Source organism: Triturus cristatus, chromosome 3_1, assembly GCF_964204655.1.
Source record: "Triturus cristatus chromosome 3_1, aTriCri1.1, whole genome shotgun sequence".
Classification (NCBI taxonomy): Eukaryota; Metazoa; Chordata; class Amphibia; order Caudata; family Salamandridae; genus Triturus; species Triturus cristatus.
The window spans coordinates 899712426-899738951 of record NC_140583.1 but is presented as its reverse complement, the minus strand read 5'-3'; the positions used below and the strand labels follow the sequence as shown (position 1 = coordinate 899738951).

Sequence of the window (26526 nt, the reverse complement as noted above, 5' to 3'; positions counted from 1 at the left end):
ATAGCGCCACTTCCTGGTGGTCAATGAACATAGGCGTGTCTCACAGTCTATGTCTGATTACAGTAAGTGAACTGTCAACTGTACAGTGTGGGTCTAGGAGAACTCTCAATTGATTTAGTGGTTCTCAACAAAATGGTAGGCATTTGAAACAACCACAATGGTGGAAATTCTGTCATTTTATAAACAGTTTATAGACATCTGCTCGCTCACGGCAAGTCTCCCTAGATAGCTGCAAGTCTGTTTTACTCCAGAAATGACATGTAAAGAGTGAGATATTAGGCAGAGGATTTAAAGTATAAAACAGAGTCTAAACTAAAAATGTAGGCATCACACAATGCAAATAATGTAAAATGATCTTAAGAGCTGCACTTTCATCCAATATTCAGCACGCAACAGGAAGCATACAGGTGTATCCACTAAGCCCCAATCTTGCATGTAACCTTGTACACACGAAGAATGTGCTATGTGTGCATATCTATATGTTAATAGAACATGCAAGGAAAACGTAGCTATACGCTCAACATAAAACTTTATGAAAACTTGCAAGGAAGTCTGATTTTTAATAAATACTTTGGAATGGTGGCCAAGAACATATTACAGAACTTTCCTAAAAATCATTTTTTAAAGGCTGTGGTACTGGTTATAGAAAATGAGGCACCTCTAATTTACATGCATTTTTGTGGAATTACAGCATAAACCATATTTGACAGGACAGCATTATTCGATTTTTAAAACAGTATTTTGCATACAAATCCCAAATCACAACCATTCTTCTGTGTGTTATTCCGGATAGCGTTTGCACAGCTGAATTCCACTTTAGACCCTTTCAGAGTTCCAACACCACATTTCAACTTATGATTGTTTTCTCACGGTCATGCTCTGCTGGTGAACTGTATGTGACTTGGATATCTGGGATGTGCTGATTGATCAATTCATCACGTCCTATTGATCGACTGTATGCTTGACTAACTCACATAAACATCTATAGGGCAATCGTCCATTCAAAAAATATTTATAAATCAATATACAGTAATCGTACTGTAATTAAATGTCAAAGATGTATCCATAAATTTTGCACTTACGGTGCAATGCTGTTGTGCAAGCAATATGCTGATTAAGCAAATATAGGTCAGGTATTGAATCTAGAAATTACAGAAGTTACAATCCTGTTAAAAACAATAAGAGTATTTCCAGCCCTGAGAGGTGGCTCACAAACACTTAACTATAACGTCCTTTTTACGTTTCCAAGTGACGAGTATAAAGACAAATTATTATTTCCACAAGGCGACCTTGAAATTATTAAATCTAGAGTCAAAAATAAAAACTACAAAAAATGTACAGTGCACCATTGGATGCCAACTTGCCAGAAGCTAAATTAGGTGTGTTCTTAGCTCCAAAACCATTAAAAACAAATATGAAGAACAGCAAAAATGTAAATAAGATGGTTTGGTCATCCCACAAAGGGAATAAAACCAATACCAACACACCCTAAGACACAAACAGGCAACAAATGTTCTCTTCAACAAATCCTCTCATTTGTTTTAAACTGCATTTCTTGTTGACAGTGTGACTGGGGTGTGCCTAATGAAATGAGATGCTTCTGAAAAAGCCTTCTTGGGACAAATTGTCCTTACAAGGGAACCCTTGTAGAAAGTAAGGTCTTGCAGAGCCTAGAAACCCTACAGACAAATACCACATCCTCTGAAGTATTTTGACAGAACTCGGGTCAAGACTGCACAGGGCTTGAAACTCCCAAACTGACAGCAACGGCACATATTTTGTTAACTATAGTGCAAAGATATAAGGAGAGGTGTAAGCTGTCAGCACAGAAGACGACGGCCCATGTTCACAGCAGAAGATGCTGTTATCGATCATACAAATGGCTCCTGTAAATGTCTTGTTATGAAAAACAACTCGCTGTAGGACTCACATTCGGCCCCACACATGAAATACCAGCGAGGCCTTGCCGCTTCCTTGTGATTCCTTAATGTCAAACATGATTAATTAGCAACGGTAGCATCTGTCTAAGGCGCAGTCATGCCACACTCTCTCGAACTATATGGAACACATCTCAGAAGAAACTGAATTTGCATACATTAGAAAATAAAGCCTTTACACAAACTGATCAAAAAGTTTTGTGTTTAGGGTTTTAGCATTCTCTCACAGAAAACGTGCTGCACTGTTAAACCTAAAGGGAAATAATGATAAAACTAGAGGGAAACATGAAGGGCATACATGTATGTTCAACATATTCTACAGCCACATAGAAAGAAAACCTCTCACCTGAACACATATAAAAAGAGGTTTTTTTTATAACCCAGGATGCAGTTGGACATTTTAACAGAATGAACAAAAAACGAATACTCCCGAGGATTACATCAGCGTCACCTAGCATTAGATAAATCTATGTTCCTAATGTCTTGCATGCTTCTTTTTATGAGGTGCCCTCCAGGCAAAGCAAACACCAGAACCAGAGCAGGAAACACGGATGCCGAGCACAGTGCGTCACATAGCAACGTTTCTGAAAAGCAGATTTTAAAACATTACACTAGATAAGGACTACAAAATGATCCTGCCATTGTGTATGCTCTACAGGAACATTCCATCAACTGTCTGGATGCTTCTAGAGTAAAATGTGAAATTTGCAAAACTTCTTGTGACAAGACTTGCTCGGCCATACTGCAAGATCATTAATGCACGTTTTGAATGTTTTACGTCATTCTTCTACAAAACATTCGTACACCCTACGGACTATAGGCTAATTAATAAACTGGGCAAATCAGTGACCTCAAGCTAACGCATGGTGATGCAAAGGTAAAAAAAAAATCATGTGTGTGGAGACTCCCCAAAACATACGCAATTTAAACTGCAGGCATTCTCCTGCAGCCATTGTTAAATGTACACATTTGGAACTGACATCATGAAAGCTGTTCAGTCACACCAGACCTGTGGAGGATGAATGTGACAAGCCCCCGCTCGACAGATGCGGCGGCTGATAAACTTCTAGTTTAAGGGCCATTGTAGCTTTCATTTCCTGACCACAGCACACTTCATTTGCAACCGCGGAGCTCACGAGGTGTAACTTAGCCAGTCCCATTTCTTCAGCCATAATACTGGGGTCTTTCAGGACGCATTCTCAAGCACCGCGAAATGAACTGCTGGATAGACGATGCGCGCTCAGTAGCGCCACAGAGCAGTTTTAGCAATTTTAGTAACTTACCTGCACCTAAGAAAAGCGCGCCAAGGTTAAAAACGACAATATGCATTTGTTTGCCTTTACATATGTCTCCAAAAACACTGATAGGGTTCATGGCGCAATATATTTTAAGAATGGATGAACAGGCACGTTTGTTGTGAATGTGACTATGTCCACCCTAGTCGCACAGGTATAACGGTAAGATGTCAGTGTTATTAATTATTAAGAATGTCCATCTTTGCTTGTTATAATCAAACCCGCGCTGCGTTAGCTCCAAACGCACGGTCGCCTCCCAGCTCGCGCCCGTCCTCGTCACATGCAACAACTCAATCTGCCCAGAATATATATTACAGCTTTAATATCGCGGAGGGAAAGCTCCCGCCCGGCAATCACACTCGCACTAACAGCTCCGGGGAAAGCAGCTCGGCCCTTATAACGTTTTCCAGGACATATGTGGTGCATCTAAATTAAAAAAAATGTCACAGCACGCGTCGCTTGCAGCTAACGGGCTCTAAAGGCAGAAGGCGAAGGCACAAATAGTGCATTTAACGCCTCGAACAATTGCATGAAGCACACACCGTGTCCGTCTCGGCTTTGCTTTCTGCAAGACAGAGAGCACTTCCCAACCTTTTATTTACTCCTCACAAACTATTGTTCCCTGGCCACACTGGCTAGCTTGTTCGCGAGACCGAGTCCTTGGTTGATCTCAGAGAAGTAGCAGCTCTCGGAATTGTACAGTGCGCTGCAAGAAACGCTGCCGAAATCCCCCAAGCTCCATTTTATCTGACCTTTTGTGCAGAAGAAAGAAGGGAAGGGCAGGCAGAAAGCTGTAAAAAAATATAGCAGGAGCCCTGACGCATGACTGCTTCATCCCGTCAGAGAGAGAAAAGTTGGACAGTAAATAATGGGCGCGCAGATAATGGACCGCGAATAGAGCCGATTCATCAGGGCAGTTTGGTCAGCAAAACAGGGTGCTCTGCGTACATGCATGAGTCTAAACGCGACGCCAAATCTCAAACTAATGAGCACACCCGACAAAGTTCAGAAAACAACTGTGTGTAATGCTCAAACAAAAAAAATACAGCAAACGGTAATCGGAGACAGGACATTTCAGCTGATAGTTAAAACATTTATGACTGCGCGAGCCTGTTTCTTCCTAGGTCGCCGGGTGTGCGGAATGCAGGCAGCTCCTTGTGTGAGTGGACATGTGCGTGTTTTGAAACATGCACAATTTGGGATTTGCAGTTAACTGCATACATGAATACACAAGTGAACATCAAGTGAAAAAGGACTAAAAACACAGAATAGTTGAACAGTCTGACAGCATACAGTCAGGGAAAATAGTTATTTTTAACTTTACATGCGAAAAAAGACACACTGCATGTGTGATATGGGTATTTAGAAGATGGGATGTCGTAAAGTGCCTACCATAAACGCTCGTGCTACTGATCATCTCTTGTCGGCGGCACGCGCAGCGGAATTGGATTTTCACAGGCTGGAATTCCACGGGTTGTTTTTCATTAAAGACACTTTTCCTCCTGGCGATCAGATGTCACTTGCCTCGAAATGCCGGCCCTTTAGTCAGGTACTCATTCAACCTACCTGTATGTGATTAGATTGGGAAAGAAACATCAACAAAAAGCTGGGGCAGGTCCTTTATAAAAAAAATCACATTTCTGGAGGAATGCAAGCACATGTCGATTTCGCTCATGTCACAGGAAACAACAGGAACTAAGGGGGGAGGCGACCGGATCAATGCATAGTATTTACGGTTAAATTATAGATATTTATCTCCCAACAACACGCCCACCACGCTTTGCTACACCTCCCTACATTTACACCAATCAAAGCTGCCTGCTTCCCCTGAAACCGCATGCGATCCAGTGACATTTCATCACCACCCGATGCAAACCAGCGCACCTTAACTTCCCAGACGCTTTCTGTGCAGGGTAAACGTTTGCAGTTTTTATTGACTTTGAAGTTGCCTTGGGAAGAGTGCGGAACAAGTCGCTCCGCCACTAGGATAACAATGCAATACAAGTATGATCCAATTTTGGGAACGCGCCGACCCCTCAACTCCTAATCACGCGCTGCACTCCTGCTGACAATGATGAAGCGGCCGGCGAGGCGCCCTGCACAGCGTGTTCGCGCTGCTTGTATGCGGCAGATGGCTCCTCCGTCCAGGCTGGAGTAAATGTGGTCTCCGGCTACCCGCGCGCCGTGCATTGTTGTGCTCACTTTATGGTAGCTGCCCCTTCCACGCTTACCTGGGCTGGAGTTGCGGGGGTCCAGGAGGAGGAGGAGAGCCCCGGAGAAGCCCAAAACCATCCCAAGTTTCTGGAGGGCGGACTGGCTGAGGGGGGGCTCTGAAGGATCAGGCACACACAGCGCTGGACTCCGGAGTCAGGGCTTCACCACCAGGTGGGGGCGAGGAGGTACAGGTCCGCTTTCCTGGCCGGTGTGTTTTGGAGAGGTGTTTTCGGGTGTGGTTGGGATGGGTGTTTAGTTTTTGTCGCCTACGGGTCCAGGTTTGGGAGTAGAGAACGGGTGGGGGTGGGGAGTCGAGCGGCTGACCAGCTGCTGCTCTGGAGCAAATGAGGCTGGAGGGGGCGGAGCGCAGAAGGGGAGGCTGATGCTAGCGGGCGAGAGAGGAGAGCAGCAGCTAAGCTCGTGCCCCCCACCTCCTTAACGTCCGTTCCAGAGGGGCGTCCCGGGCCCTTTGCGCACAGAGGACTGGACAAGACCAGCGAAGGGGTCCGCAGGGGGACCTCGCGAGCAGCGGACTGCCGGCGCTGCACAGGAGACATTCATCCGTCGCCAGGCTCCCAGTGGCGCCCTTAGGAAGTTCAAGCAGGGAGGAAGCGCAGTGCAACAGGAGGGGGAGGCAATGAGTGGTGCTCTGACAGGGGTGAGAGGCAGCCGAGGAAACTACTGAGCGACACATCCAGCGACAAACGTGGATGCCTACAATGTATCACTTCGGAAACAAAAGTAGCAATACGTTGACAATGAGATGTGAATTGTGCAGCAACATCTCTTCAAAAATTAAATCAACAGCCGCAATTCATTTTAATGAAGCCTTAATCCCCACTTGGAACAAATATGCTTCACAGTTTTCATTTTTACGCTAAACTGAGTGAATTTGGCTCACAAATGTATTGGTGGAACCTACAATTTCCACAAAATGTGCTGCTTTTTCAATTTTCAATCCTTAGTAATTTAAATAAAAAAGATGTAGAGATTATTATTAATCAAGTCAAATAAAATAGGTATTGGAGCGCATACTTTGTGAGGTGTACGTGTGAAGAAGACTGTCCAGACCAAATAATGGAATGGATTCATGACCCTCCCACACCTAGATTGTAAATATAAACCCAATAATCCCATGTAACTATCCTATCGAACTTTCACGCGCCACACAACAGCAGCTAGGCAATTCCGTAAATAAGGGGCTCTTTCATCCACCTTTTGGCCTGCAAGGATTAGCAATGTTGGACTAGTCTGTCGAGCACTCCGGCACTGGCAGATTGGGTGGCCTGAAGTGATTAGTGCGTGGGTTGGTGTGTTTTATGGTCCTGGGATGTGACCATAGAAACAGCCCACACACTGGCCTGTTGAATCGCCCATATGGCAGTGCGGGAATGCCAGAAAGACTGTTCCATCACTGAGCACCAGAGGGGTTTCAACGCGCTCCCAGATATGCTGAAGGATTTGGGAGCACATCTGCAGCCACTTGTTGATTTACTCTCTCCTGTGCTGCCATCTTTTGTCTAGCTCTGTGTCTGCAGGGGAACTCATGGGGCTCTGCTCTACACACACATCCATGTTAGCCCATTGGCCTGCCATAAATGCATGAATGCACAACTGTGATAAGATGCCCACCCAGCACCCTTTGAGTCCTATGTGGGCTAGCCATATTACCTGCCTCTCTAAGAACCCATCAGATGGCAGCCTGCCTTGCCCCGGGCAGGTAGATTAGTTTCTCTGTGGCCCAGGGTCAGACTGGGATAGCAAACCAGCCCTGGCAGTTAGGTCTTACTGGCCCCGGAAGTGGGGGGGGGGGGGAGCTGCGGGAACACTACTGCTGCGTGCACTTTTGTTACAAAGATCAGTTTTTGCAGCACTGCTGCAAAACTGTCCCCCAGTAACAAAACTGGCTCCCACTGGTCCAAAACAGGCCCCCACCCTTCCGGCTCACTGGGAAATGCTCGGTATCCGCTATGGCCAGTCTGGCCCTGCGGTGGCCCCCTTCACAATGTTTTCCGACCCTACGCAATGCAGAGCGGTGGGAAATGCATTCTGAGAGACAACATCCACTCATCAGACATTCCTTGTACCACCATGTGTTTGCTGGTTAGCATTCTAGTTACAACATGAGGCTTGGATTAGAATGCGAATGCTCCCAATGTCACTCATAATGACATTGGGAGGCTCCCGGTGACTGGAAGTAAAGGAGTCTCTAGGTGAAACCAAGAAGACAGAACAGCTGTTAGGTATTCAACTCATCTTTTTCACCTTCACTTTCAGTGAGGAAAGGTTGGAGTGAGCAACTGACAGCTCATGTTCCCATCATGACTTCTCACTGCCTGCTATTGCTCTACAGGCTGCCCTGTATCTCTGTAGTCAAACAACAGTTCCCATGGTGGTGTGGTACTGGGCTCCCAGTCTGGGGCTATTGATGCATGGCTGTAGTCTACTAGTACTTGTTCAGTCTTTCATTTTCTCGAGAGGGTGTTGAAGGGCTCCAGGGTGCCCCACCACGTCTCTGCTCCATGAAGTATGTCTCAAAATGAGAAAAGGTCTTCGCTGACCAGGCAGGGGAAATGGGGATGGGATTTGAGACGGAGAAAGAAAACAACTGATTTATGGTGAATGTCTCAGCTTTTGATTCAACCCCAATACCAAATCTAATTTTTGGCCTTGATCTTCATCACCTGATAGGACTGTCAGTGAATTAAATCAAGAACAAGAATTACAAAAAAATACTTATGAGATTCATTGTTTTTCTATTGTGTACATATCTTTTTCCTTAGACACCTGGCCACTTTTGAGGATCACTATTACTTGTCTTTAACTGTTAAGGGTCCTCTTGGCCCAGGATACACACTGCACCAACCCGCATAGCCTTAAACTAGAAACACTCTGTGTGGCAGCACAGTGCCAAAATCATTGATGGTGCCTTCAATGGGGCTGAAAATGCTGATCTCAGTCCACAGGTAAACCGAGCTAACACTGCCTCCGCTTTCGAGCTCCAGATTTACTAAGTATTCTCTTTAAAATTGTCTAACTAGGCAAGAAGCATGTACATATTTTGCAGACTCTCAAGAACGATCACAAGGCTTATATCCTTTCCAATCAATAATGAATTGTAATAAGGAATTTGCCTGTAAAATTCCGGAATCACAGATTTCACGTGCTTCTTACTCAGCTTGTCCATCAAGCATAACATGGTGGTCTTGTAGGAAGGGTATTTCCTTGCCTTTTTCTAAAAAGGTCTTAATAGGGAAACATGAAAAGATGGATGTTTCCTCTAAGCAGAAGGGTGCCTCATTCTGACAGGATTTATATACTTAGATATGGTAAATGGAGTGTGATATTTTTGACTAAGTGTAGACCTTTAAATAGAAAATAGTAAATTGGCTGAGGACAACCGTACCTTGTCACCTATCTCATAATTTGGAGCTGGTCATCTGTGCCGATTTGTCTAAAGATTTTGTCTTAATCTTGCTGTTTCTAGATTCTAAAGATGAATTTCTTGGACATGAGTGACGTTTTGCAAGACATCTTGGACTACAGGAACAGGATCCGGAAGTCAAACATTTCTAAGAAAACTCAATGATTAAATCCAGGTAGAGAAAAGAAATGGAGACAATTTAGTTGAAATGAACTCTGCAGCAGGAGGCAAACATTTCTAGTAATTCTTACAAGCAGAAGTATAACATCTTAAAATTTCTTTCACAGTTCCATTCAGTCTTTTAGTCTATCCATCTGCTGCATATAATATACAGAAGTTAATGCTCTGTGGATTCAAGTCTTTTTACAGAGTCACATCCAATTTTTTTAAATGTATTTAGATCCACAATCAGAAACAATCCAAATAGGAAAGGCATGAAGCCTAGAATATTAGAGTAAAATGCTTTAGCCGTTGCTGACACATAAGGAATTTTCAGCAAAGCTGAAAAGGGTACCATCTTGGTAAATTAATCGATTGAGATCGTTAAGGTGGTACTACCTTCCGAACTTGGTGAATCCACAATAAAATCTATGGAGATTATCTGCCTAGACCTTGTAGGCAACTCAGAGTTTAAAAGAAAGGAGGCCACCCTTCTTCTGGGGTTCTGCCTTGCTCTAAGGGCAAGTTTAACAGAACATAAATATTTATACATATCTTGCCAGAGGGTAACAACCAGATTTGCCTCTTTAATGACGTCTGTGGTTTTCATTCACACGACCAGGGATTAATGAATCATCATGACATAGCTGAAGCACCAATTTTCAAACATTCTTAAATGATATAAGCAACATCTTCTTGTAAACAATTAGCTCATCTTTAGAACTTATAATAGGATGGTACTTGTGAAACTGGTATTGATTGATATCTTTAATTTCATCATGGATTTGCTCTAAGAAAGTGGTGTCAGTGTTGCTGTCACAAATGCAGTAGGAGGAAGAATCCTTTCTTTGATTCTAAATTCCTTTCAATCTGGTTTTTGCCTAAAGAGGCTGTCAGCAACATTATTTAGATTTACAGGTAAATATGTGATTGAAAAATCATACTGATGAAAAAAAGGCCCAGCAAGCTTGATAATTGTTCTGGCATTAAGCCTGTTGAAGAACCTGCAGATTCTGATGATCAGTACAAACCAATACCTTGAATTGAGACTCTAGAAGGAATCATCCCCACTCTACGGAGGGTTCTTTAATTGCTAGCATTTAATTGAATTTAATTATATTCAGCAGGAGTACATTTTTGGAAAAGGAAGCTATTGAATGGTCCAACTATCAAGGCCTTCTTGATATACTACAGATCAGGTGCTTTAGTTTCCAGGACAACATATTTGTAAGTATCTGGTTGTTGAAAGGTAGGAGCTTCATAAATTCTTCTTTTAGCATGGTGAAGGCCTGCTTGGCCTCTTGGTCCCAATTAAAGTGTTTACTCTTTTTATGAAGAGCTAGCAGAGATGTAAATATTTCTGAGAAGTTCTTGATAAATTTGCGATGATAATTGGCCAAACAAAGGAAATATTGAGTCTCTTTTACTGAAGTTGGTAAAGGCCACTTCAAAATTGCTTTTTTCTTTTTATTATCCATGGCTAAACCATGTACAGAGATTCCATATCCAAGATATTCTACAGAATCAATATCAAATGCACATTTCTCAGGTGTAGTCAATGTTTTTCCCTCAACTGCTGTCATACCTCTTTAACATGCTTAAAATTATCTTTTGTACTCTTGGTAAATTCTCCTATGTTATCTTAATAGACAACTATGGAATGGAGCATTACATCTGAGTATATAAAGTTCATGAAATGTTGAAAGATGGCATGACATTTAATCTGCTATTAAATCAATTGAACAGTCAAAAGACTTATGGTGAGGTAATTCCTTGTCCTTGGTATCCAAAAACATATTCAACTAATCTTGAAAAACATCAGGAATAGAAGCCAATTGAGCTACAATTTGAACAGGATAATCTCCTTCATAAATAGAAACTGTCAAGTATTCATGTAAAACTCTGAATGAAGAATTAAAGTATTTTTACTCCAACTGATGAACAGATTGTGTTAAATCAACCAACTAAAACTGATAATTTAAGGATGATGTGTTCTAATAAGACCAACACTAATAGTTACTTGGTGAGGTACAAGTTGGAAGGCAAAGGGTTCAGTTTCTTTTATTACCAGAACATATGCAACCAAAGTGCCATCTACAGCTTCAACTGCTACTGGATTTTCCATAGTTCTACATGAATAGAATGACCATTAGCCAACTGGATGTCCATATAATTAATTGAAGCTACACAATCAATAAGTACAGTAACTGAATACGAGACACTATTAATGAATAACTTCTCTTGCAGAAGTTTAGATCCAGAATGGTGTTAAGAATGAGGCAGGGAAACATCCTTGGAACTCGCACCTAATCCCTGCTGCAGAGGGGAGTTTCCAAGTTTACAGAACGTTTGTAAGATTGTTTAAGTCGAGATGGACAGTCACTGTTCAAGTGTCCTGTCAGCCCTTAGTAAAGCCAGGGTCTCAATTTCTTTCTTCTGAATCCTTCATCTTCCATCAAAGGATCACAAAATGAAGCCATCTGCATTGGTTCTTCATGAGACTCTTAGTGCTTTACTGTAGGTTTAAACTGAGGCTTATGAATAGGTCTATTTCCTATTTGTTTCTTATGCTGAAGACACCTTTTCTGAATTAAATGATTTGTTTGAATAGTAAGCTGAGTGTGATCACACAAACTTTCTGCTCTGGAGACACAAGCTTTGTTATCTTTCAATTCTTCCATCATTCCTATGAGAAAGAGGATAAACATGATTGATCATGGCCACTCAACTTCCATGGCTATTGCCTGACACTTGGAAATATAAGCATGAACATCAAAGTGACCTTGATTAAATTATTCCCTTCCTGAGTGCTTGTGTTCTATAGGAACAATAATGTTCTTAAATTCGAAAAGAAAGACTGAAAGGTTATCAAAGAGCGGAATGGCTTGAGAAATTAATGGTTTTTCCTAGGCTATGGTATTCCTAATAATATTGCTACTGATAAATCCTACCTTTGCTCAATCACTAGCATATACATGCGGCTTGAAGGCAAAATTAATTTAACATGCATCAAGAAACTCGTTCAGCTTACTTGGGTTTCTATGAAATTTCACTTCTGCCAGACCAGCCAAAGGTGGATCAAGAGTGCCTTCCTGTAGAACTGCATGTGACTGAAGAAAGGAGGCATTTTCATTAGTCTAGGTCCGGGCTTATAACATTAAATTATGCGCGGCTGCCCAAACATCTTGAACTTTATCAATTTTTATGACCCGTTGATGTAACCTGTCAGGGCAGGTCTCTTAGGCGATGGCTGAAGCCTCTTCTTGAGATGAAGAACAGGTCAACCACTTCATGAAGCAATATCCGACTCTGGATTTGTCACAGGTGGTCTAGAGATGCCACGGAAGGTGAAGCTTGATGAAAGGAAAATTACTGAATGGAGCAAACAAAACCTTGCACCAAATCAGGACAATCAACAGGAGGGGAGAACCCAATCGCTTTGTGGAAGATTAATTTGAAAAGAAACGAGAACTTGCTTGATACCTATTCAATAAGTATAGAAGGTGTAGCATTGACTGGTTAAATCATAAAACGTATATCAAATGATGTTGGAACGCATACCAAATTAAATTGGAACACAGATCAAAGCAAAACACCTTCTATTGTAAGCTTACAAAAGGAGTTTTCTTTTTTATCAATTAAAGCTTAAATCAATATTTACAAATATTCAGAGGACTGTCAATACAGGAAACATTGAATAAGGTGGCATATGGTACAGTGACAATAAATGCTCAGTGACAGTGGTGCAGTGCATATATAAAAAGGGATATTATGTACAATTATTTACACAGGCTACACACTGTGCAAAGCTGAATGACCTCAAATGAGAAATATGCAGTGTAGCATTGCAGAGTTAAAAACAAAGCAATTGTGCCTTCAATGGTATTGGAAACAGCAAGCAAAAAGTGTCTGTAAAAAGTAAAGTGCTGTTACCAACAAAAAAGACAACAGTAAGCAATTGATCGGAACTTAGACACAATTTCAGGCTGACAAAAAAGGGTGTGTCATCCTGGTCAACATTTTTATCTTCTGTATAAACAGAAAAAGGAGCTCTAGCAGGAAAGATTCAATGAATTATCAAGAGGCAGACATACTATTTGTCACCACTAGCGGGGAAACAACTCACCTAGTATGATTTAATCATTAGTCATTGTCCTGAATATAGTTTGAATCTCTTAACTGTTTAGAGGCATTACTCTACTATTAGTCAGCGTGGCGACAACGACAGCACAACTAATTTCTTGGTCTCATTTTCAATGTTTTTTATCAAAAAAATGTTTTCAATCATTTTCACAAACATGATAGTAAGTAACATATACTGTTAAGAATACTACAATCAATCAAATAATCATACAAAGTAATAAGAAAGTATGAGAAAAATATTGCAAAGTATAATGTCAAATAGCTGAACGTGAGTAACCGCAGTGATGGATAACTTGCCCTTGGTAAGGCAATGACAACAGAGATATACCCTCTTCAGGTAAAAACGTCAAATCAAAAGCAACCATCTAATACATGGCTTAATTAATTGCCTCAAACAAAAATGTTATGTTCAAGGACCCAATCGGTTACATATATATCTCTATCTGTTTGAAGAAGTGACGTTGATCCTGTATAGTAGGGGTCGATGCTTTTGGTCATCCAATTATGGCCTCCTCAGGACATTGCGGGACCAGAGTAACCCAAACTCAAATTGATTTACAAGTGGATACGGAGAGTTCCGGAGGAAATTCTAACTTACCTTTCACCAACTGGTGAAGGGGTGAAGGCTGGCGAAGTATAATGAATTTGTCCTCTCATTAAAGCACCACTGGTGCTAATATCTTTCAATGTGCACTCTGCTGGGTGAGGAAAACTGAACCTGTAAAGCCTCAAAGATCTGGTGCTAGTTGCGTCTGCAATCAGAGAACTAGCAGGGTCATATAGTATTGATTCCCTTACTCTGCGTTCAGTCAAAAACAGGACGGAAACCTAAAGAAACAGAAAATTATAAGCCACCATCTCACCTTGAACAATTAAAAAATTATATACTTGCAAAAGGTGACTTTAGCATTCTGGCATAAACTACTAATTTAGTAAGCCATAATCTTTAATGCCTGCAATGTTACAGAGAAACTGTGGGCAAGAACAGCCACATAGCATGAGATTTTGCTGAAAGACTGCTGCCTTGAAGCAAACACACCCAGGATACACATTATGCAAAGCTGAGTGACCTCAGCTGAGAACTACGCTGTGTAGAAGCGCAACGCTAAAAAGAAAGCAATGTTGCCTTCAATGGTGTTGGAAACAGCAACCTCTGACCCTGGTTAAGCGGAAGCTAACAGTTTCTAATTTGAGAAGTGGTGACATCTACCAACTTAACAAACCCATGTTGGGCTCTAACAAAATCTCTGCTCAACCACTATGAGCCATTGCACACGCAGCATGCAATCCCCCAAGAAGCATGTGGTAAGTTCAAGCAGAAATAATAATTTTAATGTGAAAAACCCAACACAATAAAATGTACAAACCAATTTAGAAATCTAAAGCAATTCCATCCAGAAACAAAAATCATTAAATTAGGATAAGGAGAACCAAGGATATGATTTTTAAACTTCAAGGCAAAAAGCACCTGTAAAAGGTAAAGCGCTATTAAAAACAAAAAAAACCAACAAAACAATAGTTGCCAATTGATCGGAACCTAGACACAATTTCAGGCTGACAGCAAAGGGTGTGTCATCCTGGTCAACATTTTTATCTTCAGCAGTCTCTGAAATGGAAGTCAAAATCTATGGTGACAAGGTTGAGGAGTGTGGATGGCGAAAGTATCTCAAATTCAGATATGCCTCTCTCCATCTCCAATTAAAGCTGTTGGTTTTGGCCCCAAAATCTCTTCACAGAAGTAAGCTGGGTTTTGTGGCCACTGAGGGTGTTTCACTGATCAAGTATATTTACTGTCTCACTCTGGTCTGTGTGTTTAGCTTTGGAATTAGTCAAATTTTTGTAAGTCAAAATCCTCCAGTAGGGGCAAGATTGGCAGCTGTAGCCATGTAGGGCTCAAAAGGTGCCTTTACTGAGTTGTCCCACTCAACTTCTTTTCAGCGCAAAAAAAAAATACAAAAGGACATACCTGGGTTTCTTGCCTGCCTGGGGTGCACATTCTTGGGCAAGCTCCCCATAGCTTGTACTAGTCCATCAGGGGTGCAAAAATTACTAAGTGACGGAATCTTCTTTTTGGTCAGTTCTGCAGGCATTTGTGCTTAAGGGCAGAGTTCGAGGCACCAGGTCTCCTTCCATCCTTGTCCCCTGCAGGGTCCAGTCCTCTGTGGACAGCTGGGCACATACAGGATGCCAAACACCACTCCCTTTGAGAGCAGTTCCAGTCCCTGGGTGTCAACAGAAATCAGAAGTCCATCAGTGAGTCATCTTCTCCCAGTCTGTTTGAAATTGGGGTCTCTAGTTGGCAGAGGTTTGCAACCAGTCCAAGTAGGGACCCTTATTCTTGTCAGAGTAAGGGGATTATACAGCTAAGATAACCTCTGCTCACCCTCTTAGTGACCTCAAATGAGGCATGGTGTGAGCCGTCAGGCTTATCTCTGAGGCAATGTCCAAAGCATTTGTACATACACACACAGTAACACAGTGAAAACACTACAAAGGGACACTACCCCAGTTTAGAAAAATAACCAATATTTAGCTGAGGAAAACAAGATTAAAACAACAAAAATCCAGCATACACAAGTAAAGATATATCTTTTAAAAGGTTCAAAATAGTTCAATCCATAGGAAACTAAGTATGTGTCACTTTTATCACAAAGCACCTGGGATGCTCAAAATCAAAGCCGAAAACATGCACAGGGTAGATGGAAGTGCAGAAAAACCAAAGCGATGCATCAATTCTATACTCCCAGTGGAGGTGATGCATTGATTCCTTGCTGCCAGGGAAGGTGATGCTTCGATTACTTACTGCAGTGCAGGGGAGTTGATGAGTTGATTCCTAACTGCTAGGGAGATGCTGCATCAATTCCTTACTTTTAGGGGAGGTGATGCATCGATCTCCTGACAAACAGCCTCTGTTCCTTACTGCTAAGCCACATCAATGAAGAACTTGACACACAGGGGCGATGCATCGAAATTCCAAACGCTCTAGGTCGATGCAGCGTCGGAACAGGTGCTGGCTCGATTTCCCAGCCACGAAGCAGGTGATTTGTCGATTTCTTCAGCTTCACAGCAAGGCACACATCGGAGTCAGAGCGTGTGACACAGACATCGGTGACATGGTGCTTGGGACTTGGGTTGCAGCAATCTTGCAGCCACATGGCAAGCACTGCGTCAATTCTTCAGCCATGGTGATGCATTTCTTTTCAACCGCACGGCAATGCTGCATCAGAAAAACAGGCGCTGAGGGATGATGCGTGGATGTTCTTGGTTCTTAGCAGCTAAACCACGTCTATGGGCTCACAATTGGAATTTGCATCACTTGGCAGGTCAGAACTCCAAGCAGAGGAGTTCAGGGGCTGCAGATGAAGTCTTTGATGGTCCTGAGACTTCTTAACAGGAGGCAAGCACAAATACAAGCCCTTGGATAAACTTGGCAAGCAGGACATCGAAGACAAAGTCCAGTCCTTTCGCAGCCCAAGACAGAAGCAGCAAGCAGCAGGCCAACACAGCAAAGCACACAGCAGAATGGTAGATCATTTAGACAGCTTCTCTAGCTCTTCTTCTTGGCAGAATGTTCTGTTAGTTCAGAAGTGTTCTGAAGTTATGGTGTCAGAGCTCCAATACTTATACCAGTTTCTGCCTTTGAAGTAGGCAAACTTCAAAGGAAAGTCTTTGTAGTGCACACTACCCTGCCTTTCCCTGACCTGGCTCCTGACACACTACAGGGGGGGGGGTAGAGACAGATGTGTGTGAGGACAGGCACAGTCTTATTCAGGTGTCAGTGACAACGTCTCCCACCATTCTGGCTCAGTAAGATCCATCAGCCTGGTGATGGGCCACTAGGATATGCAGGGCACACCTCATCTGCCTTTGTGTGACTGTCTAGAGTAAATGCAAAAACAGCCCAACTGTCACCCTCTGTCAGACGTGGATTCCACAGGCGGGCAGAGGCACAGAATGGTAAAGCAAGAAAACGTCTATTTTCCAAAAGTCGCATTTTCAAACCCACAATTTAAAAACCAACTTCACAAAAAGATATATTTTGAAATTGTGTGTTTAGGGACCCCAAACTCCAAACCTCTTTCCAATTGGAAGTTAACTTGTAAGAGGTTATAAGGCAACTCCAGTGATAACCTATAGGAGAGATTGTCCTTGCAATAGTGAAAAACGAAGCTAGCAGTATTTCACTATCAGGCCATGCAAAACACACCAGCCTATGTCCTACCTTTTAATTACACTGAACCCTGCCCGTAGGACTACATTGAGCCTACTCTAGGGGTGCCTTACATGTGGTAAAAGGGAAGGGTTGGGCCTGACAAGTGGGTGCACTTGCCAGGTCGACATGGCAGTTTAAAACTGCACTCACAGAAACTGCAGTGGCAGGCCTGGACCTGTTTGGGGGCTACTCATGTGGGTGGCACTATCAGTGCAGCAGGACCACTAGTAGCATTTGAATTACAGGCCCTGGGCACACCCAGTGCACTTTACTAGGGTCTTATCAGTAAATCAAATATGTCAATCATGGATAACAACTCACAATCACAATTTACAAAGGGAGCACTTGCACATTAGCACTGATCAGCAGTGGTAAAGTGCCCAGAGTTCTAAAACCATCCCAAAAAAATGCAGCACACAGTCAAAACAGGAGGCCAGAAACAAAAAGGCAGGGGAAAAATATGCCATGCCAGGTCTAACGCAGTCATTAGCAGGATTGTACTTTTTGCTAGCAGGACCACCTTCTTCAGGGGGAGTCTTCCCCGGCCCATGAATCTTCTAAAGAGGTGGTGGTTATGGTACCAGATTTATCCTATGCACTAACGCCGGAAAGGAGAAATTCAGCCACCCAATCATACACATTTTCTCATAGTCCCTCACCCTCGTTTGCATTACTTCATTTTTGCCATACAGTAAAATTACCCAGGAATCCCTGTTTCAGTATCACAGACCTTTTTGTAACCATGAGGCATGTCTAGAGCTCATTGATCCCTCCCCTACCTATTTGAGGTCTTCTCCCACATGAAAGGGTCCAAGCTGGTCCTCACTGGTGTCATTGATACATTCATTTGAGATAAAAGAGACATCAGATGTGAGATGATGAATATTGAACTAGGGAGTTATGTTTGCATTGCTTACCACAACTGGTTAATTTTAGTGTTGTTTAGGTTTTGCAACATATGCATACTGTCCCCTTGCTGAAGATTATAGTTTAATTTTGGAGTTATGTTATGAAGACATAATGTTCTTTCCTGAGTGATGAACAACAAATTCTCTTTGACAAGTTTTTTTAAAGTAACTTTTCAAGTTAATTGTCCACATTTTATAGTTTGACTATGTCTTACATCCAGCCCATGTGCTACCAGGGCTAGCTGCATATGACTTGCAGCCTTGTGCAATAGTTTTTTTGTGTGCAGGGTAAGACATCTGATTATGTCCAGCAACCCACACCGGCTCCCTGTAAGCCTGCCTTCGGATTTGGTCAAATGCATTGGAATTGGAGCACAGGGAGTTTCCTCTGGGGAAGTTCCTGTGCACTCAGTAACCATGGTATAAGGCATTTGACAATGCATGGACTCCCTAAAAAGCTTGTGTCCAACCCGATACCCTCATAACCAATGGCACCTAGTCCCAGCTGTATTCAATGGGCTGTTGGCCACACCCTGCTCTCTGTACCTGTTCCCCCTAAAGCAATTGTGTACAGTCTTTTACCATGTGTAACAATTCTGCAGCATAGGCTGTGGTTTCTGGCCACACTTTGCATCAAAAAATCCTGCCCCTCAACCTGTGCATGGCTTTCAGCCAAAGGTCATGCACGCCATATTCAGATTCCATGGAGGTCACCTTTTAAGCAGTCAGAAAGTACAGGAACAGAAAAATGGGACAACAAGTTAAGTTTTATGCACTGCAGGAAGTGCTGAACACTTGTATTTTTTATATGAATTTATTTTGACAAACACGGAAAAAAATCAAACTTAGAGCTTTGTTTTTATAGAGAAATAGTTGCTATGAATGAGGTAGGAAAAACATTTATTTTTTTGAATAAAGCAAAAATCAATGGAGGCAGTTGTTGAAAAACTGGAAAAAAGAAAGACAAGACTTCTCTTGGCAAGGAAAAAGTCATTTTACTTTATCATGGTCACGGGTAAACAGGTACCTCCGCAGAGTTAAACAGCTGAACTCATTTTGCTGCTCACAGGCAGCCACTTAAATCCATGAAAATCAGCTGGCCTACACATAGATGTTTAACAAAGTCAATAGCAAGTTAATAATACATTTCTGCATAATCATCCCACCACATGCATCTTTCAAACTCATAACCTTTCTTCTACATTCTCTTATCGCACATCTAACAAAGATCTGCTTAAACATTAACTTCCCCTGAAGTGTGTTTGTGTGTGTTTTATTACTCCGCTCCCAAGACTTCTTATCTGACTCTGTGTACTCTTGACTGAAGTAACCTTTCACCCATATTCTCCAAGTCAAGTTTCCATTAACTAGGAGAATGAGATGCGTGCTTATGTGCTGTGATCATAAACTCTTCGAGGCTTCTTTAAACATGTTTCCATTTAATGGAAACTTGGTGATTGTGCATTCTAATTTATATTGAACTCTCAACTATTTTGTGTCATCATGAAGCTTAGGTCTAAACTGCTCTTTAATCAAGCATAATTCTGTAACACTCTCTACTGATGTGTTCGGTAGCAAGATTTCTTTGTATTTCATTTTCTTCTTAACTTCCCCTCTCTATTTGTATTGTAACTTCTTTCTTTGATCTTGAATCTGCACTTGGTATCAAATGATATGTATTGACTTGAGTATCTACTACTTGTGTATGTGGCTTAACTGTGAAAATTCCTCCCACCCTTGTCCTCTTACAACAAGCTATAACTAATTGAATAACACAACATATCAAAAGAAATAGCACAAGAAATAGCAATAAAGCCTTAAGCAGTACCAACATCCAGGATGGTAGCCAATCAAACCACCCTCTACACCATTCATTTGGGACACCTCCTTCATCAACCATTTTATTTTGTAGATTGTGAAAAGTTTGTGTGGTCTCTGACAATGTTCCATTGTCCGTATCATTTGCAGGGATGTAAGTACAACAAGCAGTCTCTATCGAGGTACCTACTCCTCCTTCCACGGCTGTCATAAGATCAAGTATATAACTATGCTGCAATATCATTATTCTCATGGCACACAGCTCTTCCTTTATGGCATTGAATCCATCCTTGGTGACATTGATCACCTTCAGGAGTTCCCATGTTCTAATAGTGAATTACAGCCATTTTCGTTTTTAACTATTGCAAGGCTATCTGTTCTCCATAGGCCAGAATGGGCAGTTTGATTATTACATTTTATAATCCTAACTGACTCAGGGAACATGGTAGAAATTCGAATTTAGTATGCCTGAACTCAGAATGATAAAATACATCTTTTAGTGAAGTTGGTTTTAACATTCTGTGTTTGAAAATGCCACTTTTAGAAAGTAGGCATTTTCTTGTCTAACCATTCAAACCTGCCTCTGCTAGGCTGTGTATTCCTTGTCTGGAGTTTGAGTGATAGGACTGGGGAATTCCAGGAGACAGGGTGAGGCAGCCCAGTGGTGAATAGAGAGATCTGCATCTAGATGGGAGGGAGGAGTTGCACCTGGGACCTGAATAGGGCTGTGCCTTCCCACCACAATGCTGACTCCACCTCCTGTGGTACATCTGATGTCTCTGCCCTGCACCCTGAAAGGAAAGAAGGAGTCAGGTAAACAAAGTGCTCCAGGACTGACCAGAACCGGTTTGAACAAGGCAAAGGCCCCTCTGCCCTCAGAAGACAAAGGATTTTGGGGTATAAGTATTGGGACCCTGATCCCAAGAATTTAGATCACTTTGGGAAAACAAGAAGAAACCTCTGCTGAGGAGAGGAACCAAGAAGAAACTGAGGAGAGACTATCCATGAAACTGGGGGAATGGCCTGCAGGGGTTGTCTACTGCCAACGAGAGGAGAAAGGAACTTTGTGTGTACTTTTGTTCAACTTGTGAAGGATCTCCAAGGGCTTGGAAAAGAGCTTGCCTCCTGCTGAAGTCTCAGGGACAACAGACTTCAACCACCAGCTCCCTAGAGTTCTTTGGAAGTGCCTGCTGCTGTTTTGGGCCTTCTGAGGGACTGCGTGTCACAAGGAGCTGGAAGCGCGACTCACGGAGAAGAAGCATGTGGCTGTCGCAGCCGTTTCCGTCACATCACTGAAAAAGAGTGTCGCCGCTGTAGCTGTCGCATTGCACCGCAACACGAGAAGTGCCCCGCAACACCGAAGAAGCGTGTCGCAGCCATTGTATCTGACGCATTGCACCGCATAAAGAGAAGGGTCTCGCATCGAGGAAGAAGCGTGTCGCTGTCGCAGCCGCTGTCGTCGCATCTTGGATGACGCCGCTGTAGCTGTCGCATTCACCGCATCAAGTAAAGCACCTCGCATCCACGGAGAAGCGTGCCGCCGTCGGAGCTGCTGCCATCGCATCACTGAACAAGGGTGTTGCCGCTGTAACTGTTGCATCGAGCAGAAGCGTCTCGCATCGCTGGAGAAGAGTGTCGCCACCAAAGCCGCTGCCGTCGCATTACTGGACAAGGGTGCCGCCGCTATAGCTGACGCATCGAACCGAGATCTCTCGCAACATCGGAGAAGCGTGCCGCATCAGGAAGATCTTCACGTCTTTATTTCTTTGCACCAAACTTTCATTGCATCACCATCGTTGCAACACTTTCGTTGCCCTGCGTGTCGCATCTAAAGGTACATTGAACTAAAAGTGTTGCATTTAAGAACTAAAGAGAACTAAGTTTAAAACTACCATTTTTGAAATAAAAGTATTGTGGATTTTTGTCGTTTATGGTCTGGTAAATCTATATAAAGAATACTTATTTTTTATATAAAACTTGTGTGGTGTCCATCCGTAAGGTTGTCACTTGATTGCTGTATGTGTTCACAAATGCTTTACACACTGCCTCTGAGATAAGCCTGTCTGCTCGTGCCAAGCTACCAAGGGGGTGAGCAGGGGTTATTTTAGGAATGTACCCCCTTACCCTGACTAGAGGCGAGGGTCCTTATTTGTCCCAAGAGCATACCTGTGCCACCTAGAGACCCTCCCATCGCAGGCTACAACGGATGCCAATCTTCGTCCTGCCGAGACTCCTTTGAGCTCGTACCTACAAACGGACAGCCATTGCCGCTGCCGCCCGCCGTCTGCTCCTGACGCGTATTAACCTCTTCCCAACTGAGCCAACTATCCCAGCTCAGTTTCCAAACACAAGAAATAGCCATCGTTGCTGCCGCCCACTTCCCTCTTCCCACTCGGACGATCGCGTCGGACCCCCCAATCGGAACACAATTCATGTTGTTCCAACGTGTTCGCCTTGAGCTACTGACCGCTCCGCTTACTTAAGCCTTGCCGCGACTGTGATTAGCTTCTCCCGCCGACACTCGTAGGCATTGTAATTTATACCAGGCAACTTCTTCTTAAATTTCAGTCCTGATGATGATCCCACTGTACTAGGAGCTAGGGATCAAAACGTCGTCGACTTTCTAGAACAGTACCACATTGTATCCACTGTGGGAATTGTTTTGTGGTTTCTGCTGGGCTGTGCTTACTTAAGTTGATTATTGTATTGTAAGCCCCCTTGTTTGCTCCCAAAGCCTTTTGCCTGCCATTTCTTTCTACTTTAATCTGACTTTCTTTTCTCTTTTTGAAAACTTGGTTCAGGATTGTGCCCTTGTTTCATCACTCTTCATTTCCTTGTTTTAAACTTTTTCTAAAAATTTTAGAATAAATGTTCCTTTGTCCGGCTGGACTCAGGAGGAATACACATAGGTCTCATTGAAGTCTATGCTGCAACAGTTTTCCTTAATTTAGATTATGCTAAGGACCATTGTTCTTAAAATACCTAGAGACCCCCAAGTCTAAAATTGGCGGTCAGCGGTGAGGATTTTGGACTTGCATTTGTGACTCATGTACAGTGATTTGTGAACACTACTAGTGAGTGCAGACCAAAACGCAACCACATACTTTTTTTAGATTGTTTTTTCTGGGACTTTCTATTTTTGCAAAGAACTGCCAAGTTTAATAACCATGGAGAAAGCAGCATCCATAGCATCAGTTGATAATGATTGGGAAGAGGAGAAACTGGAATGCTACAATGTAAGGCAGCTGGAGGGGCCATTGGGCCCAGGAGGGAGGAAAACACCTTCCCCAGCGGGTAGCAGTGTTTCTGCCAGAAGCCTGTCTCCAGAGGAGTTGGAGGACAGGGAGAGATGTAGGGTGCATGAAGTGGAGCTGACCAAGCTCAAGTTAAGTGGGCAGTTGGAAATTGAATTGCAAATTTGGAAATTAGACCTAGAAGAAAAGAAAATGGAAATGGAGCATGAGTTGAAAATGAGGGCGCTTGATTTAGAGCTCAAGAGGCTTGAGGCCATGAGTGTCTCAGCCCAGCAACAAGAAATGTGTGTAGCTCAGAGAGTGAGCTTTGCTGAGTAGGAGGTGGAATCCAGCTCAGATGGTGGCAGCAATATTGAGTTATCTAGTGCTGTGAGAGTAGTGCACACACCTAGAGATTTGGTGCCTGACTTGAAGGAGGGGGTTAACATACACCAGGAGGTACACGGATATGAGGTAGCTCCAGTAGTGCACAGTGTCCTGGGATGGATTGGGGAACTGGCACAGGGGTTCATAGTACTAGTAGTGGGAGGGACACTTTACTGACTCTAGATGAGAGGTGCAGGGAGAGGGGTTCCCCCATGGTTGAAGTCCTGGTGTGTGAGTGTGAAGACCACCCAGAAGAGAGTGGGTTGAATGACAGAGACAGTCAGATACTGTCTTGCCAATCTCAGGAAAGTGGTGTGGAGTACGTATGCGAGGCACTGGATGGTGAGGTGAAGGATAGTTTGGTTAACCCTTGTAGGGGGCTGTGTTATCCAATTGTGGGAGAGCATATTGTAAGTCCCTGTTTTCCAGAGCTATGCCAACACCTGTTGGAGAGTGAGTTCTCTGACCCCAGAGAGCTCCCATTGGAGGCAGACCTTTTGGTGGATTCCAGAGGGTCTGGAGAGGCATCAGGGAGTGATCCCAAGAAGAGTGGTTCAGGTATCTTTCAATCCAGTGTGGGGGAAGATATTCAGTGTAGCCCAGCTAGGTCCCAGTGTAGTGGGAGGGGTGTAGGGACTCACGGCTTGTCTCAGTGGAGAAGGAGTGAGTGTGGGGTTGCGAGTCCCAAGGTGCCCAAAACCCTGTCTCAGAGCCTGGATGGTTCTTTAAGAGAACACCAGGTGGGGAGCCAAGGCTGTACTGATGGGCCGCCCATTGAGGGGGATCCCCTAGTGTCTGGTGAACTGTGAGTGTCTGTAAGCAGGCCTCCATCAGTTCTGGTGTCTGGCAGTACCACTCCTAAGTGGAGGGTGCAGAAGTCCAGATTGAGGGGTGAGAGGAGGAAAGAGTCCCCAGTGGAAGAACCAGTGGGTCAGTGGCCAGCCAGAAGGGCTGCGTCACCAGTGAACGACCATGGTGATACCACTTCTGTCCTGGGGGATCTTCACATGCTGTCAGATGGACAGGGGTCGGGAGATCTGCGCCAGGCAGACTGTCACACGACACATGAGTTATGTGTCATCCTCGGGGAGGGTATATGCACTCCCCAGGAAGTCCTGGTTTGCCAGGCAAGTGTTCAACTGCAGGGGTTGGTCCCTGGGTTAGGAAGCCAGGTTCAGGTGTTGTCTGACCTGGAGGAAGAGGCAACTGTAATCAGTGTCCTGACCGATGTAGCTTCTAGGGGTACCACTCCAGGTGGGAGGGTACAGCGCTCTGGAAGGGGGTGCAGAGGGAGGGAGTTCTCACCTCTGACCCCGGTTCAACTAGAGGGTTTAGACTCTAGGTTGGAGGGCCAGGTTCAGGGTGTCCCCCCTGACCTGGAAGCCCAGTTGCAGGATAGAACCCCTGAACTGGTGGGCGAATTGTGCAGGACACCTGCTACAGGCACTCTGACAATTCTGGAACGGGGTACCACTTCAGGTGGGAGGGTACAGAGCCCCCAGTAGGAGGACTGTGTGTGGGAGAGGCTATCCCAGTCTTGGGTCCAGCCACCGGGTACTGGCCTGTGGCTGGTGGGTCAGTGCCAGGATGTCATACCTGACCTGACAGGAGGGAGAGTGGACACAGGGTGCCAAGCACCTGGGGCTACCGCCCCCCGCTCTCGGACGCCACAGAAGTTTGAGAGCCCTGAGAGGCATAAGGCCTGGATCTCATCACTGAACGCTGTCATTGGCCACTGTGGCATTTTGCTGTCTGTCTGTTGGGACACACCTGTGAGCAAGTTAAGGTTAGGTGCTGCACAGGTGGTGTCCACAGGTGAGGAGTAGGGTTCCACAAGGGTCAGCTTGGTGGGTCCTGAGAGTATGGACAGAGGAATTGAAATATGTTCAGATTGGCGTAGAACTGGAATATGCCCCTGCAGTTGAGGGCAGCGTCCAGGTTCTATCGCCCAAAGCAGGGAAGCCCATCAAGGTAGTGATTGGTCTCCCCTCCATTTTGGCTGGAAGTGGGTTGTGTTGGACGTGGCTATTTCTGCAGGGTCATCCCTGAACTTTTTGCCTTCCTCCTATATTTTGTCTGACCTGTTGTTGGCTGTTTTATGACTCTGGGCACTTTACCACTGATGATCAGTGCTAAAGTGCATATGCTCTCCCTATTGTAAATTGATGTATGAATTTGTGATTCCATGATTGGTTGGTTTGGTTTACCTGTCAGACCCTAGTACAGTGTACCAGGAGTGCCCAGGGCTGGTAATCCAAATACTGCTGGTGGGCTTGTAGCATTGGTTGTTGAGCCACCCACAGAAGCAGCCTGTAAAAGTGTGTCTAAGGCTTGCCTCTGCAGAGCCTGCGTGCAGTCTGGTACTGTAATGCTGACTGGGCAAGTGCACCCTCTTGCCAGTCCCTAAACCTTACCTTTTCTTCCTATCAGACACCCCTATGGTAGGCCCATGGACAGGGTGCATTGTGAGGATAAGGTAGGACATACCCCGGTGTGTGTGGCATGTTCTAATAGTGAATTACAGCCATTTTCGTTTTTCACTATTGCAAGGCTACCTGTTCTCCGTAGGCCAGAATGGGCAGTTTGATTATTACATTTTATAATCCTAACTGACTCAGGGAACATGGTAGAAATTCGAATTTAGAATGCCTGAACTCAGAATGATAAAATACATCTTTTAGTGAAGTTGGTTTTAACATTCTGTGTTTGAAAATGCCACTTTTAGAAAGTAGGCATTTTCTTGTCTAACCATTCAAACCTGCCTCTGCTAGGCTGTGTATTCCTTGTCTGGAGTT

General features: G+C 43.7%; 1 protein-coding gene across 2 annotated transcripts in view; it reads right to left on the bottom strand.

The window, feature by feature from the left end:
• The window catches only part of FIGN (fidgetin, microtubule severing factor), a 185742-nt gene extending 179688 nt beyond the window's left edge, over positions 1-6054 (bottom strand). For both annotated transcript variants that reach the window (XM_085645415.1, XM_085645416.1), the window contains exons 1-2: positions 5464-6054; positions 4625-4798 (exon numbers count right to left, since the gene is read on the bottom strand). In XM_085645415.1, coding sequence (XP_085501541.1) covers positions 4625-4649 — 25 coding nt within the window. In that variant the 5' untranslated portion in view covers positions 4650-4798; positions 5464-6054. The remainder of the gene's footprint in view (positions 1-4624; positions 4799-5463) is intronic.
• Positions 6055-26526: the final 20472 nt, after the last annotated feature.